General features: G+C 36.9%; 1 protein-coding gene across 9 annotated transcripts in view; it reads left to right on the top strand.

Moving 5' to 3' along the window:
• BIRC6 (baculoviral IAP repeat containing 6) overlaps positions 1 to 13,756 on the top strand; it is a 224,370-nt gene that overhangs the window by 132,342 nt on the left and 78,272 nt on the right. For all 9 annotated transcript variants that reach the window (XR_006200904.1, XM_042933289.1, XM_042933288.1 and 6 more), the window contains 7 exons: positions 877 to 1,156; positions 3,023 to 3,279; positions 3,540 to 3,648; positions 7,618 to 7,839; positions 9,281 to 10,064; positions 11,178 to 11,321; positions 12,048 to 12,177. Coding sequence is in view for 8 of the 9 variants with exons in the window: in XM_042933289.1 (XP_042789223.1) it covers positions 877 to 1,156; positions 3,023 to 3,279; positions 3,540 to 3,648; positions 7,618 to 7,839; positions 9,281 to 10,064; positions 11,178 to 11,321; positions 12,048 to 12,177 (1,926 nt within the window). In the remaining variant the exon portion in view is untranslated. The remainder of the gene's footprint in view (positions 1 to 876; positions 1,157 to 3,022; positions 3,280 to 3,539; positions 3,649 to 7,617; positions 7,840 to 9,280; positions 10,065 to 11,177; positions 11,322 to 12,047; positions 12,178 to 13,756) is intronic.

The following is a 13,756-nucleotide window of genomic DNA, read 5'->3' as shown; positions in this document are numbered from 1 at the left end:
AGATTCTTTCAGTATAAGCATAGTGATTTTGGGGCGCCTGGGTGGCTCAGTTGGTTGAGTAACCAACTCTTGATTTCGGATCGGGTCGTGATCCCAGTGTCCTGGGATTGAGCCCCACGTTGGGCTCTGTGCCAAGGATAGAGCCTGCTTGGGATTCTCTCCCTCTGCCCCTCTCCCCACTCACATGCTCTTGCTCTAATAATAAAAAAAAAAAATAGTGATTTTTAAATGTTTGTTTATTTTTAGAGAGAGAGAGAGACAGAGTATGAGCGGGGGAGGGTCAGAGAGGGAAGGAGACACAGAATCGGAAGCAGGCTCCAGGCTCTGAGCTGTCAACACAGAGCCTCATCTGGGGCTTGAACACACGAACCGTGAGATCATGACCTGAGATGAAGTCTTAAACTTAACCAACTGAGCCACCCAGGTGCCCCAAAGCACTTTGTTTTTGGTATATTATTCTTTTCCAAATTACTTACAACCCTAAGCCGTAACATATTAATCAAATGTCCCACATTGTGGGTGATAATTCTGAGTAATAGAAATAATAGAGTAATTGCCAATTTGGCAGTTTTTTTCTTTCAGAGACTCAAGTTATGTAAATGTGGATTACATATCTTCAGTTATTTTTATTTAGGGGAATGTTACAATTTTTAAAATATTATTTTTGTTACATTGTAGATCTCATATCTTATGTTGGAAAATAGCTCCAAAATCAGTCCTGGTGAAAGTCAATGACAAAGTATGACGTGGCATATAAATTATCTGTTTGCAAGTTCATAATATAACTGAAAGCTGCTCTTTTACTGGGATTTCTGCTAAACCATGAAGTCCAGTTCACATTTTCTTTAATAAGTTTTCACTCTTCTCTTCCTCCAGCCTGCCCGTCCTCTGTGTCCGTTGAAGTGAGTGCAGATGGGGTAAACATGCTCCCTTTGTCCACTCCTGTCGTCACCAGCGGCCTCACCTACATAAAAATTCAGCTGGTAAAAGCTGAAGTAGCTTCTGCTGTCTGCCTTAGACTTCATCGCCCCCGAGATGCCAGCACATTAGGCCTGTCACAAATTAAATTACTGGGCCTCACTGCTTTTGGTACCACTTCTTCGGCAACAGTTAATAATCCCTTTCTTCCATCTGAAGATCAGGTATCCAAAACAAGGTATGTTTTATTTCTCATTCTTTTTTTTTAATGATTTATTTATTTACTTATTTTTACTTTTTAATATTATTTTTTATTTTTTAAAATTTACATCCAAATTAGTTAGCATATAGTGCAACAGTGATTTCAAGAGTAGATTCCTTAGTACCCCTTACCCATTTAGCCCATCCCCCCTCCCACAACCCCTCCAGTAACCCTCAGTTTATTCTCCATATTTATGAGTCTCTTCTGTTTTGTCCCCCTCCCTGTTCTTATATTATTTTTGTTTCCCTTCCCTTATGTTCATCTGTTTTGTATCTTACAAAGTCCTCATAGGAGTGAAGTCATGTGATTTTTGTCTTTCTCTAATTTCACTTAGCATAATACCCTCCAGTTCCATCCATGTAGTTGCAAATGGCAAGATTTCACTCATTTTGATTGCCGAGTAATACTCCATTGTATATATATACACCACATCTTTATCCATTCATCCATCGATGGACATTTGGGCTCCTTCCATACTTTCGCTATTGTTGATAGTGCTGCTATAAATGTTGGGCTGCATGTGTCCTTTCGAAACAGCACACCTGTATCCCTTGGATAAATGCTTAGTAGTGCAATTGCTGGGTCATAGGGTAGTTCTATTTTTAGTTTTTTGAGGAACCTCCATACTGGTTTCCAGAGTGGCTGCACCAGCTTGCATTCCCAATGTTTTATTTATTTTTGAGAGAGAGTGTGAGCATGTGTGAGCAGGGAAGGGGCAGAGAGAGATGGGGACAGAGGATCTGAGGCAGACTCCACAGTGACAGCAGGGAGCTCATGTGGGGCTTGAGTCCATGAACCGTGAGATCATGACCTAAGCTAAAGTCAGATACTCAACCAGCTGAGCCACCCAGGCACCCCTTATGTCTGATTCTTAAAAAAAGCTTTCTGAGCTTTTTATGAAATTATTTATTCTATGGTTTCTGTTTTAGGGCTTAGGAAGTCCTTTGTTCCATAGGTAGGTTATACAGCGCTGTAATTTTATTAGATGTGATAGAGATAATGATTCTTTAGAACCAGAACTTGGAGGGTGGTTAAAATTGAAATTTATGTGTGTTTAATTCTTGAGGTATGTACAATGTGTAGTATCTGTGGGTATGGATTTCTGTTCTTTGGATCAGAGTCTAATATATGAATTTCCACATGCCTGTCACCAGGATACATCTGAGCCATACAAATTGACCATATAGACAGAGACCTAGTCTTGTATGATAATTCCTAAATGGCAATGAGTGGAAAGGTTAGATTTGAGCCATACAAATTGACCAAATAAACAAGGACCTGAATATGTCCTTTAATTCACATTTATCTGGTATATTTTGATAGTTGAAAATGTTATACACTGGTTCTATTGAAAGTTTTGCCTGATAAGAAAATTTGGGTTTTTTTATTCTCAAGCTGCCAAGACTTTATAGTTTCACAAGGCTATAATCCTATGCATTTTATATTTAAACATATATGTGTATATATAAAAAAAACATTTTCTGACTGGGCACCTGGCTGGTTCAGTCAGGAGAGCATGTGACCCTTGATCTTAGGGTCATGAATTCAAGCTCCACATTGCACGTGGAGCCTATTTTAAAAAAATACAAAAAAGTTTTTTGACTGGTTGAACAAAAGGCAAGTAGTTCCTAAATGCTGTTAGTGGTTAAGTATTTTTATTTGTTACACTATGGAGGAAACTTAACTGTGTTTAAGTCCTTCTTCATGTTCTAGCATTTTTTAAACGAAGATTTGTGTTATTTATGAGACACAACATGCTGATTTTTCAATTTTGTTTTACCCCAGAAATAATCTGAGCTACTTGAATTTACCACGTAAGCTGCTTTGTGTTGTCTTTTTCAGTATCGGCTGGTTACGGTTATTGCATCATTGCCTTACTCACATAAGTGATCTGGAAGGAATGATGGCGAGTGCGGCTGCACCTACTGCTAATCTGCTGCAGACTTGTGCTGCCTTACTGATGTCCCCGTACTGTGGGATGCACTCACCCAACATTGAGGTTGTGCTTGTAAAGATAGGACTGCAGTCCACAAGGATTGGCCTGAAGCTCATAGACATTCTCCTGAGAAACTGTGCAGCATCAGGCAGTGATCCTACAGGTGACCACCGTTAACTTTGATACTTTAATTTTTACCTATCTGCAAAATAGTGACAGTTACTTAATCACTTAATCTTTGTGATGAAATCTGTTTCTGAAATTAATTTCCATTATGGCTTCAATGTCCTTGGAGTTTTTTTGTTGTTGTTGCTGTAATTTATGGAAGCGTAATTTTTAATTAACAATTTAAAATTAAATTGAGCAAATGTTCCTATACCATTTGCTTATTTAGCAAACTTTCTTTTGGTTCTTTATTGCAAGATCTAAACAGCCCTTTACTTTTTGGAAGACTGAATGGACTCTCTTCCGATTCTACGATAGATATTCTTTACCAGCTTGGAACAACTCAGGATCCTGGAACAAAAGACAGGTATATGTTGATCTTGTTTTTTTGTTTTGTTCTGTTTCTTTTTTTCCTTTTTTAAAATTAATTAATTTTTTAATATTTATTTATTTTGAGAGAGAGAGAGAGAGAGTGAGTGGGGGTGAGACAGAGAGACAGGGAGACAGAGAATCCCAAGCAGGCTCCATGCTGTCAGCACAGAGCCCGATGCAGGGCTTGAACTCACGGACACTGAGATCACTGTTTATTATTTAAGGACACACTTACACACAGTTATGTGATAGCGAACGTTACTTCTAATACTTTCTCCTTAGGTTGTTTCGTAAAAGTCAAGACTGTTGATTATATTGGACATATACCTGTATGCTTTACATGATATAACTTCTAGAAACTTTTGTGAACATTAAACATCAATTTTTATGTATTTGGACATATCTTAAGCAAATTTGAATGGAAATAGAATTATAATCAGTATTACTTTTGACAAATGGAATGGAATAAAATATTACAGGTTTTGAAATGTTTATTTACTTCAAGAGAGAGCACAAGTGAGGAAGGGGCAGAGAGAGAGGGAGAGAGAGAATCCCAAGCAGGTTCCACGCTGTCAACACAGAGCCCAATGCCGGGCTAGTCGCACAAACAATGAGATCATGACATGAATCGAAATCAAGAGCCAGACGTTTAAGTGACTGAGCCACTCAGGCGCCCCAAAATATTACATGTTTTTATATGAACCATGTTGTTAGGAGATCTTTGTTAAGTTGTGGTGCTGTCAAATCATACAATCTTAGGTAGCATTTACTACCTGTGTATGAATATTAGAATATTGTGTCCATATTAGGCACCTAGATTATTTTGACAAAAGTAATGTTTTTTTTGATTACTTATTATTTGTAATATTCATTGACAGTTTTTCATTAGCTCTCTACCTTCTATCTCCTTCCTACTGCAAGGTGAAATGTTGTCATACAAAGTAAATAATATTTGAACATCTCACCTAAATATTTAGTGATGGTTTACATATAGGTAATTTTGGATGGGTTTTACTAATGTACCTTTTCTTTGATGTCTTCTACCTCCACATTGAGAAGAACTTCCCAAGTATTTTTGAGACACGTTTTTGTTGACAAATTTTGGGTGATGATTTGTCATTCTCTTGTTTTATATATATCATATATCAGTACCAGAATACCATTTATAGAATGTGTGACTCCATAAACAATTAATCTTTACTATTTTCTGAGTTAATGCTATCCTTTAATATTTTGGTTAATATTCAAGAAAATCATTTGATATTTTGTTAGTTTGTTTATAAGTTATTAACAAATCATTAATTTTGTGGGTACTTAACTCATTTTATTGGTATTTACTGAATAGTTGCTGTGTGCGTGGCACTGCGCTAGATACTAGAATATCCAAGTTCATTGAATCCAGCTTTTTGCCTTGTATTGGGGAGACAGAATAGTGTCACTCACAAGGGACAATTTACATAGGTCAGACTTGGGGATTTGGGGTAGTGTCAGGCGTGGCAGGTGCCTAGTAAATTTTGATACTTTAATCACTGATAATGTAATAAGCTTTAACTTATTTTAGGCTGGTTGCTTTCATACTCTCCGATGAAGAATGTTCAAATGGCATTTAATGAAGTAAATTTATTTCCAGCATGGTAACTTCAAGATATTAAATAAGCTGAATTCTTTTCTATAAAGCTTTTTGCTTCACATAAGTAATATTATTATATTTAAAAATAGATTGGAATTTTTTGGAATTTTTTTTTTGATGTTTCTTTTTGAGAGAGAGACAAAGTGTTAGTGGGGGAGAGGCACAGAGAGAGGGAGACACAATCGGAAGCAGCCTCCAGGCTCTGAGCTGTCAGCACAGAGCCTGACATGGGGCTCGAACCCACGTACTGTGAGATCATGACCTGAGCTGAAGTTGGATGCTAAACTCACTCAGCCACTTGGGCGCCCCTGGAATATTTTTTGATAGAATAAATTGTGCCAAATTCAAATTATAATGGCTAATGAGGTAAGAAAGAATTAAAAAATTAATTTTATTTTTTTAATGCTTATTTATTTTGAGAGAGAGACAGAGAGCGAGCAGGGCAAAGGCAGAGAGAGAGAGAGGGAGACACAATCTGAAGCAGGCTCCAGACTCTGAGCTATTAGCATAGAGCCCGACGTAGGGCTTGAACCCACGAACAGTGAGACCATCACCTGAGCTGAAGTCGGACGCCTAACGCACTTAGACACCCAGGCCGCCCCATAAAATATTAATTTTAAATATTTTTCTAGAACAACTTTCTTAAAATATCTTACAATTATTTAATTCTTTAATAGTTCTTTGTGTTTTTTTTTTTTTTTGGTCATAGGAAAACTACCCTAAATAAAATTGTTCTCACTGCATAATACTTTTTAAAACATAAATGTTTTAGAACTGATATAATAACAAAATTATTGGCTTCCGCACACTGAGAAAATTTTACTCTTTCCCAATTACCTCATCTGCTTTCTCTTTTTCTGACTTATATTTATTTCCAATCATATGAAATTTAAAGGGTCTTGTCTGGGGGCGACTGGGTGGCTCAGTTGGTTAAGCATCTGACTCTTGGTTTCATCTCAGGTCATGATCTCATGGTTCGTGAGTTTGAGCTCCACGTCGCTTCATGCCCACAGTGCAGGACCTGCTTTCTTTCTATCCCTCTCTCTCTGCCCTTCCCTCCCTCTCTCCCTCCCTCTCTGTCTCAAAATAAATAAATAAAAACTTAAAAATATATATTAAAAAAAACAGTAAAATAAGGGGTCTTGTTCAGAGCAGAGAAGGGGTTTAAGTAGCATTATATACCTTCCTACCCCCATTTCTTGTAACCTGAAGCAAAGAATCTTATAAACTCCAAAGCCATATTGCTTTAAAAGATGTTACTCTATGGGGCGCCTGGGTGGCTCAGTCGGTTGAGCGTCTGACTTCGGCTCAGGTCACCATCTCGTGGTCCATGAGTTCGAGCCCTGCGTCGGGCTCTGGGCTGATGGCTCAGAGCCTGGAGCCTGATTCCGATTCTCTGTCTCCCTCTCTCTCTGCCCCTCCCCCGTTCATGCTCTTTCTCAAAAATAATAAATGTTTAAAAAAAAAAATTAAAAAAAAAAAAGATGTTATTCTCTGGGCGCCTGGGTGGCTCAGTCAGTTAAGTGTCCGACTCTTCATTTCAGCTCAGGTCACGATCTCACAGTTTCGTGAGTTCAGACCCCTGCAGTGACTCTGTAGAGCCTCCTCCAGATTCTCTCTCTCTCTCTCTCTCTCTCTCTCTCTCTCTCTCTCTCTCTCTCTCATCTTCTCCCCTGCTCATGCTCTCTCTCAAAATAAATAATAAACTTAAAAAAATTTTTTTTTAAATGTTGTTCTCAGTATTCCTCCCAACTCCAGGGTATTAAGGGTAGGGTGACACTTGAGAAAAAGTACTTACGTTGGGGCTATATTCTGTTGTCAGAGTGCAGGGGGGTGGGTGACTGCTAGTAGTATTTAATGGTTGGGGGCCAGGGGAGTAAGACATGCTGTGTTGCATGAGATTCTGCACAATAAAGAATTAGCCCCAGATTACTATTCTGGGTTGTGTGGATTTGTTATAAGATGAAAGAAAATTTACAGGAGACCATGAATTTGTTAAGTTTTGTATCCTGTAAGTCCAGATATTTATAGGGTTTTTTTGGTAAGTGAGTTAAGAAATTACCCAGTGTTTATTTGCATAACATAAATTATATGTTATCATATGTTATTTCAAACATTTTCATCAGTTAAGATTAGTAAGGTTATTGGAGAAGTAGAACTACTATGTCCATTTTGCTTACATAAGTTCCTTTTCCTTCCTAGTTTAGATTAAAAGTACCAAGAACATTAGTATATGACTCTCATAAATACAGTGCTTACTTGAAATGGTGGTATTTATCCATATTAAATGTCAGTTGTGGTATAATTGGTTATTTGAATTCATTTTCTTTTAAGAATTCAGGCCTTGTTAAAATGGGTCAGTGATTCTGCAAGAGTGGCTGCTATGAGGAGAAGTGGCAGGATGAGCTACATGTGCCCTAACTCTTCGACAGTAGAGTATGGTCTTCTCATGCCATCTCCTTCTCATTTGCACTGTGTAGCAGCAATTCTGTGGCATAGTTATGAACTGCTTGTAGAGTACGATTTACCAGCGCTGCTGGACCGAGACCTCTTTGAGTAAGTACGATTTTTGAAATCCTTTTTTCTCCGTTAGCAGATTGTTACAGGTTTTCACTTGATGAAATGGTATTTTATATGCTTGTTTGGATACTAATAATACTTTGAAAGTAGTAGTTATGTAGAATCATGTATAATTTTGAAATTAGGTGCTTACAAATTTAATTAGATTTATCTCCACTAAGAAGAAATATTAGTGTCATTGCTTGCTTTCTCCCACCTAAAATTGAAGAGTTTAATGTATGTGTTCCTACAGGTCATAGTATTTATTCTTTTTTGCAAATTTACCCACCAGACTTTTTTATTGGGCTTGTGCACATGCCAACAGGGGAGGGACAAGGAAGAGAGAAAATCTCAAGCAGATTCCATCCCCAGCATGGAGCCCAACACGGGGCTCAGTCCCACAACTGTGAGATCATGACCTGAGCCGAAATCAAGAATGGGACGCTTAACTGACTGAGTCACCCAGGCACCCCCAGATTGTTTTTTTATCCTTAATGTACAGCTATTTAAGGAGTAAATTTTAATTGGAAATTTTGAAAGACTTACTACTTTAGAGAGTTTTTATGGTTAGTTGTTTTTACTACTTTCTAGTTATCTGATAGGATTGTTCTTTTGGCAGTTTCCACTTACCCACATTTCTTTATCATACTTAGGGCTTTGCTGAACTTAGCGCCTGTAATTGCTAAGTCTATAACAGAATATTATATTTATTTCTGAGGAGTTCCATGACCTAATAAAAGACTGGCCTTTTGTCCTTTTTAGTCCGTCATTTTCATATTTGGTCTTCTCAATTGGCATAACCCACGAGTTATTAATGAAACTTACTAATAGTTTTTGATTTGCAAACGTGAATTTTAAGCCATCAATCATGTCAAATTCAATCTGAACATCTCTTTTGTGTAATTTTTCAATGTTTCTTTCTTTCTTTCTTTCTTTCTTTAAGTTTATTTATTTATTTTGAGAGACTGCGCAAATGTGGAGGGGCAGAGGGAGAGAGAGAATCCCAAGCAGGTTCCACCTTGTCAATGCAGAGCCTGATGCTGGGCTGAAACTCAGGAACCATGAGATCATGGCCTGAGCTGAAATCAAGAGTTGGACACTTAACTGACTGAGCCACCCAGGCACAACTCCACTTTTTCTTTATGTAACTTTTTTGAGGTCACACATAGAGCGGTAGATACATTTAAATACAGATCTCTTGATTTTCTGTACTGGTTTTACAAGTCTAATCTAACTTCATCTGCCTAAATACCTAAATAATGTATATCAAAGCAGTCATCATGAAATCTTACAGTATTCTGTGTCAAATAAAACATATACTTTTATAGCTGTCATGATTTTATACGGTGTATGTTGATTTCTAATATTACTATTGGAAAAATGAGGTCTTTCTAAAGATACGTATATAATATTAACCTGGTGTCTTTTATTCCCCTAGGTTACTTTTTAATTGGTCCATGTCTCTTCCCTGCAATATGGTTTTGAAGAAAGCTGTTGACAGTCTACTTTGCTCAATGTGTCATATACACCCAAATTATTTTTCTTTGCTCATGGGCTGGATGGGGATTACCCCTCCTCCAGTGCAGTGTCACCACAGACTGTCCATGACTGATGATAGCAAAAAGCAAGATCTTACTTCATCCTTAACAGATGACTCTAAAAACGCACAAGCGCCTCTTGCACTAACTGAATCACATTTGGCAACCCTTGCATCCTCTTCTCAATCTCCAGAAGCTATCAAACAATTATTGGACTCAGGTTTGCCTTCTCTTCTTGTGAGGAGTCTGGCTACTTTCTGCTTCAGTCACATTTCTTACTCAGAAAGCATTGCTCAGTCAATAGATACTTCCCAGGACAAGCTCAGGCGGCATCATGTTGCACAACAATGTAATAAGATGCCTATCACAGCAGACCTGGTTGCTCCCATTCTTAGGTTTTTGACAGAAGTTGGCAGTAGCCATGTTATGAAAGACTGGCTTGGTGGGTCTGAGGTCAATCCACTGTGGACAGCACTTCTGTTTTTATTGTGTCATTCTGGGTCCGCTTCTGGAGGACATAATTTAGGTGCACAACAACAGACTAGTGCAAGATCGGCCTCTCTTTCTTCAGCTGCTCCAACAGGATTGACTACTCAACAGAGGACAGCTATTGAGAACGCCACTGTTGCATTCTTCCTGCAGTGCATTTCATGCCACCCTCATAATCAAAAACTGATGGCCCAGGTAAGATTAGAAATACCAGCTTAAGTTTTAGGCATCTTATTATTTTAATACAATGTTAAATAACACTAATGAAATTAGTTGAGAAAGGGGTATGTATTACAGGTGATAATGAAGATTGGGATACGGTCCATTTAGAGATCTAAATTGAAACTAATTAAAATAAAGTCTTGATATATCTTCCCTCTTCCTCTCAACTGTCACATATTCCTTTTGATGAGATAATGGGCAAATTCACAGCGATTCTAGCTATAGATCATACATTCCTCTTTTTAAACTCATCTCCCCCTGCCCCCCATAAAGAGGACAAACCAGAAGAACAGTACGGGCTGCTGAAAGACGATTGACCACTTGAAGGTGTCATCTCATCTGCAGTGGAGTATTGTATTTTGTTGTAACTGACTTGCTATGACTTTTAGTTTGCTTCTAATGAAGCAGACATTAGGGTAGATTTCAGATAGGAGACTCCTGACAGATCTCACTAAAAATATGAGAGATGATTTTATTGTTTTAAGTCCATGGGGACAAAAATCTTGAAAGCTAGAATTATTACAAGGACGATTCTAGTTGATTTTTGCCAGATTCCGCTCCTTTCTAGCTGTTTTGACCTTTATCTAGAGACAGTTAACATAATTTTCAAGAAATACTGAATGATTTAACTTTATTGAGAAGGATAGCAAGATACTTGAGTGTCTAAAGTATTTAATTATTGCCAAACTTGATCTGCTTAATATGCCTAATTAAAGGAAATGTCTAAATTATCAATTTTAACCAAGGTCATGGATATGAGAATTTGAAAATCTGGTTTGTACCTCTGGGTAGCCTGAAACTTTTGTGTCTTACTGCTTTCTGGCTTAATTATCATCTCTCAGCTTCTTGTTAAGGCTTTGTTTGATATTTTTAATACCCTTTTTTCATAATTTTTATTGCATTGTAAGCACATTGATATTGACTCAAGTTGAAAGTAAGTTGGTTACACCAGGTATTTATGTGAAAACCCTGTAGTAGTAGTTTATCCACAGAAATTTTCTCTGGGGATAATCTTTTTTTTTTTCTTGAAAGTACACAGCTGCAGATAAATAGTGCACTTAATTTTTAAATCTCTTTACTTGCCAGGTCCTCTGTGAACTTTTTCAAACGTCTCCTCAAAGAGGGAACCTTCCAACATCAGGGAACATTTCAGGGTTTATACGTAGATTGTTTTTGCAATTGATGCTGGAGGATGAGAAAGTGACAATGTTTCTTCAGTCTCCCTGTCCAGTGAGTATTTTAACAGTTTAATTAAATCTTAATATTAGCTGTGTATAAAGATATTTTATAATTTCATATCAGAATCTGCAATTACCTCTACATCCTAATTTCTCAAATAGCAAACTGAAACTAGAACAACCTTGGTACTTAATGATAGGACTTACAAGTCTTCTTTGGATAACCCTTCTTGTGATAAATAGCCTAATTATACACTACCATGAAAAGTATAATTTGGTTGGGGGAAAGAGTGACAGATTATTAGGTACAGTGGTGCTAATACAAAAGTTGAGCAACAAATCAGATGTCAAATGTACCACATTAAAAAAAAAATATTTAATGCTGCTTTTTGAGGGAGGGAGGGGGGGAGAGAGAGAGAGAGAGAGAGAGAGAGAAAGAAAGAAAGAAAGAGAGAAAGCATGAGTGGGGGAGGGACGGAGAGAGAGGGAGACACAGAATTCAACGCAGGCTCCAAGCTTCAAGCTGTCAGCACAGAGCCCGATGTGGGGCTCAAACCTATGAACCACAAGATCATGACCTGAGCCAAAGTTGGATGCTTAACTGACTGAGCTACCCAGGCACCCTTCAAATGTACCATACTTTCAAAAATATATAAAATATACTCTTTATATTTTGTGTGTATCTACACTTTTTATTCTTTTAGAAAAACTTTTGAAATTGTTTTGTAAGGATACATGTTTCCAAAAAATCACTTCTTGATTTCTTTTGAATTTTCAGCTGTATAAAGGTAGAATTAATGCTACAAGCCACGTCATCCAACATCCAATGTACGGAGCAGGCCATAAGTTCCGTACACTTCATTTGCCGGTCTCAACAACGTTATCAGAAGTTCTTGACAGAGTGTCAGGCAAGTCAGATTTAAGTATTAAGATTTTTCTTTAACTTTATGTTACATTATATAAAATTTTTATTATGTTTTGTAACTTTATTTTACTGCATCTACTCACTCAGCAACCATTTCATGAATAGAAAGGTCAGTATGTCTTTACATTTTCAAGCATGAGAAAGAAGCTGATAAAGGAGACAAAGTGTATGTGCGCTGCCTTCTAGCACCCATAGTTCTTTTGCTGTGGTGTGTGTTGTGTGGAGAATTGACAGAATGGACAGTTGGAAATGTTGACAAGCCTTGGGAAGCCATTGATGGAATTTTTTCACAATAAACCGTAGGGCTTTTTTATAATAGGTGATTTGCAGGCTATTAGGTTGGATAACAGGATTCTAAATAATAAATATTTACTAGATCTCAGGAAGAAATGAATGGTCAGGAGATGAAAATGAAGTAGGTAGACTTGATTAGTGACCTTATTATTTATAATAGTGAAGAAAGCAGAGAGAAATTATCCCCTAGGCTTCCTGCCTGTATTCTAAGATGATGGCCTTAAACAGTATACAGGTTATTAAAACACGGCTTTGTATTATATTAAAATATAAGCAGTTTTGATGACAGAATGCAGATCAACTGTAGATAGTTTGATTGCCTGTAGATAGTTTGATTGCCTCTCAGAAATCCTGAGAATGAAATCAGTGAGTGAATTGATTGAGCACCTTCTATGTGTAAGTCCTCAGGCTGTAAGAGTAAGCAAGACCTGTACCCTGCCCCTCAATATTAGGGTCTTACTTATGCTGTTTAAAACGTAAATGAAATTAAATAATGTTTGCATTCTAATATAAATGTAAGTATGTTTCTATCTGTATGCATTAGAAGGGAGTACCTAAGTACTATAGCTGGGAACTTAGGAGTATCTCAGAAAAAAGCTGATGTCCATGTATCAGTGGGAAATACAAAGCTTATTTTGTAATTTCTAAGTTTAGAAAAAAACTGGGTTGAAGAGATTTGGGAGTTGTTACCATCCATAGATGGTAAGTTAAACCATGTGAATGGATGTGATCGCTATGAGAAAATAAGGTAGAAAAGATTCTTTCTTGGTTTTAGTCACTGCAGCCACACAAGTATGTACATAATACTATATAATTCTTTCCTTTTTATAAGTTAAACAATAAAATGTTCAAATACTATTATAATTGTATAAATAACATTTGTTCTTATTTGAAAATGTCTGCCATATCTTGTTACAGCTAAACTTTTTCGAAAATTTGATTTTATAGACTTTTTTTCTATCATAGCCTTGAAATTGTTCCTTGTGTGTGACGAAGAAAAAAATGAATAATTAATTTAAATGAAAGAAGGATAAGTGGGCAAGAGTACTGAAGTTCAGTTATTGCTATTTCCTATCGATCATGGGAAAGTATAGACATTATATTACAAAATAACTGGAAATTTAATATTTTTCTTTTTCTTCACTATAAAGGAATACTGTTTTCTAAAATGTCTTATTAGGTCATTAAAAGTAATGACCTTTATTACCTACAAATCTAAAAAATAAATTGATTACTTTCTAAGAATACTACTCCTAGTAAAAAGTCAG

This window comes from Panthera leo, chromosome A3 (genome assembly GCF_018350215.1).
Source record: "Panthera leo isolate Ple1 chromosome A3, P.leo_Ple1_pat1.1, whole genome shotgun sequence".
In the NCBI taxonomy this organism is placed as follows: domain Eukaryota; kingdom Metazoa; phylum Chordata; class Mammalia; order Carnivora; family Felidae; genus Panthera; species Panthera leo.
This window is presented reverse-complemented; position numbering and strand designations above follow the sequence as displayed.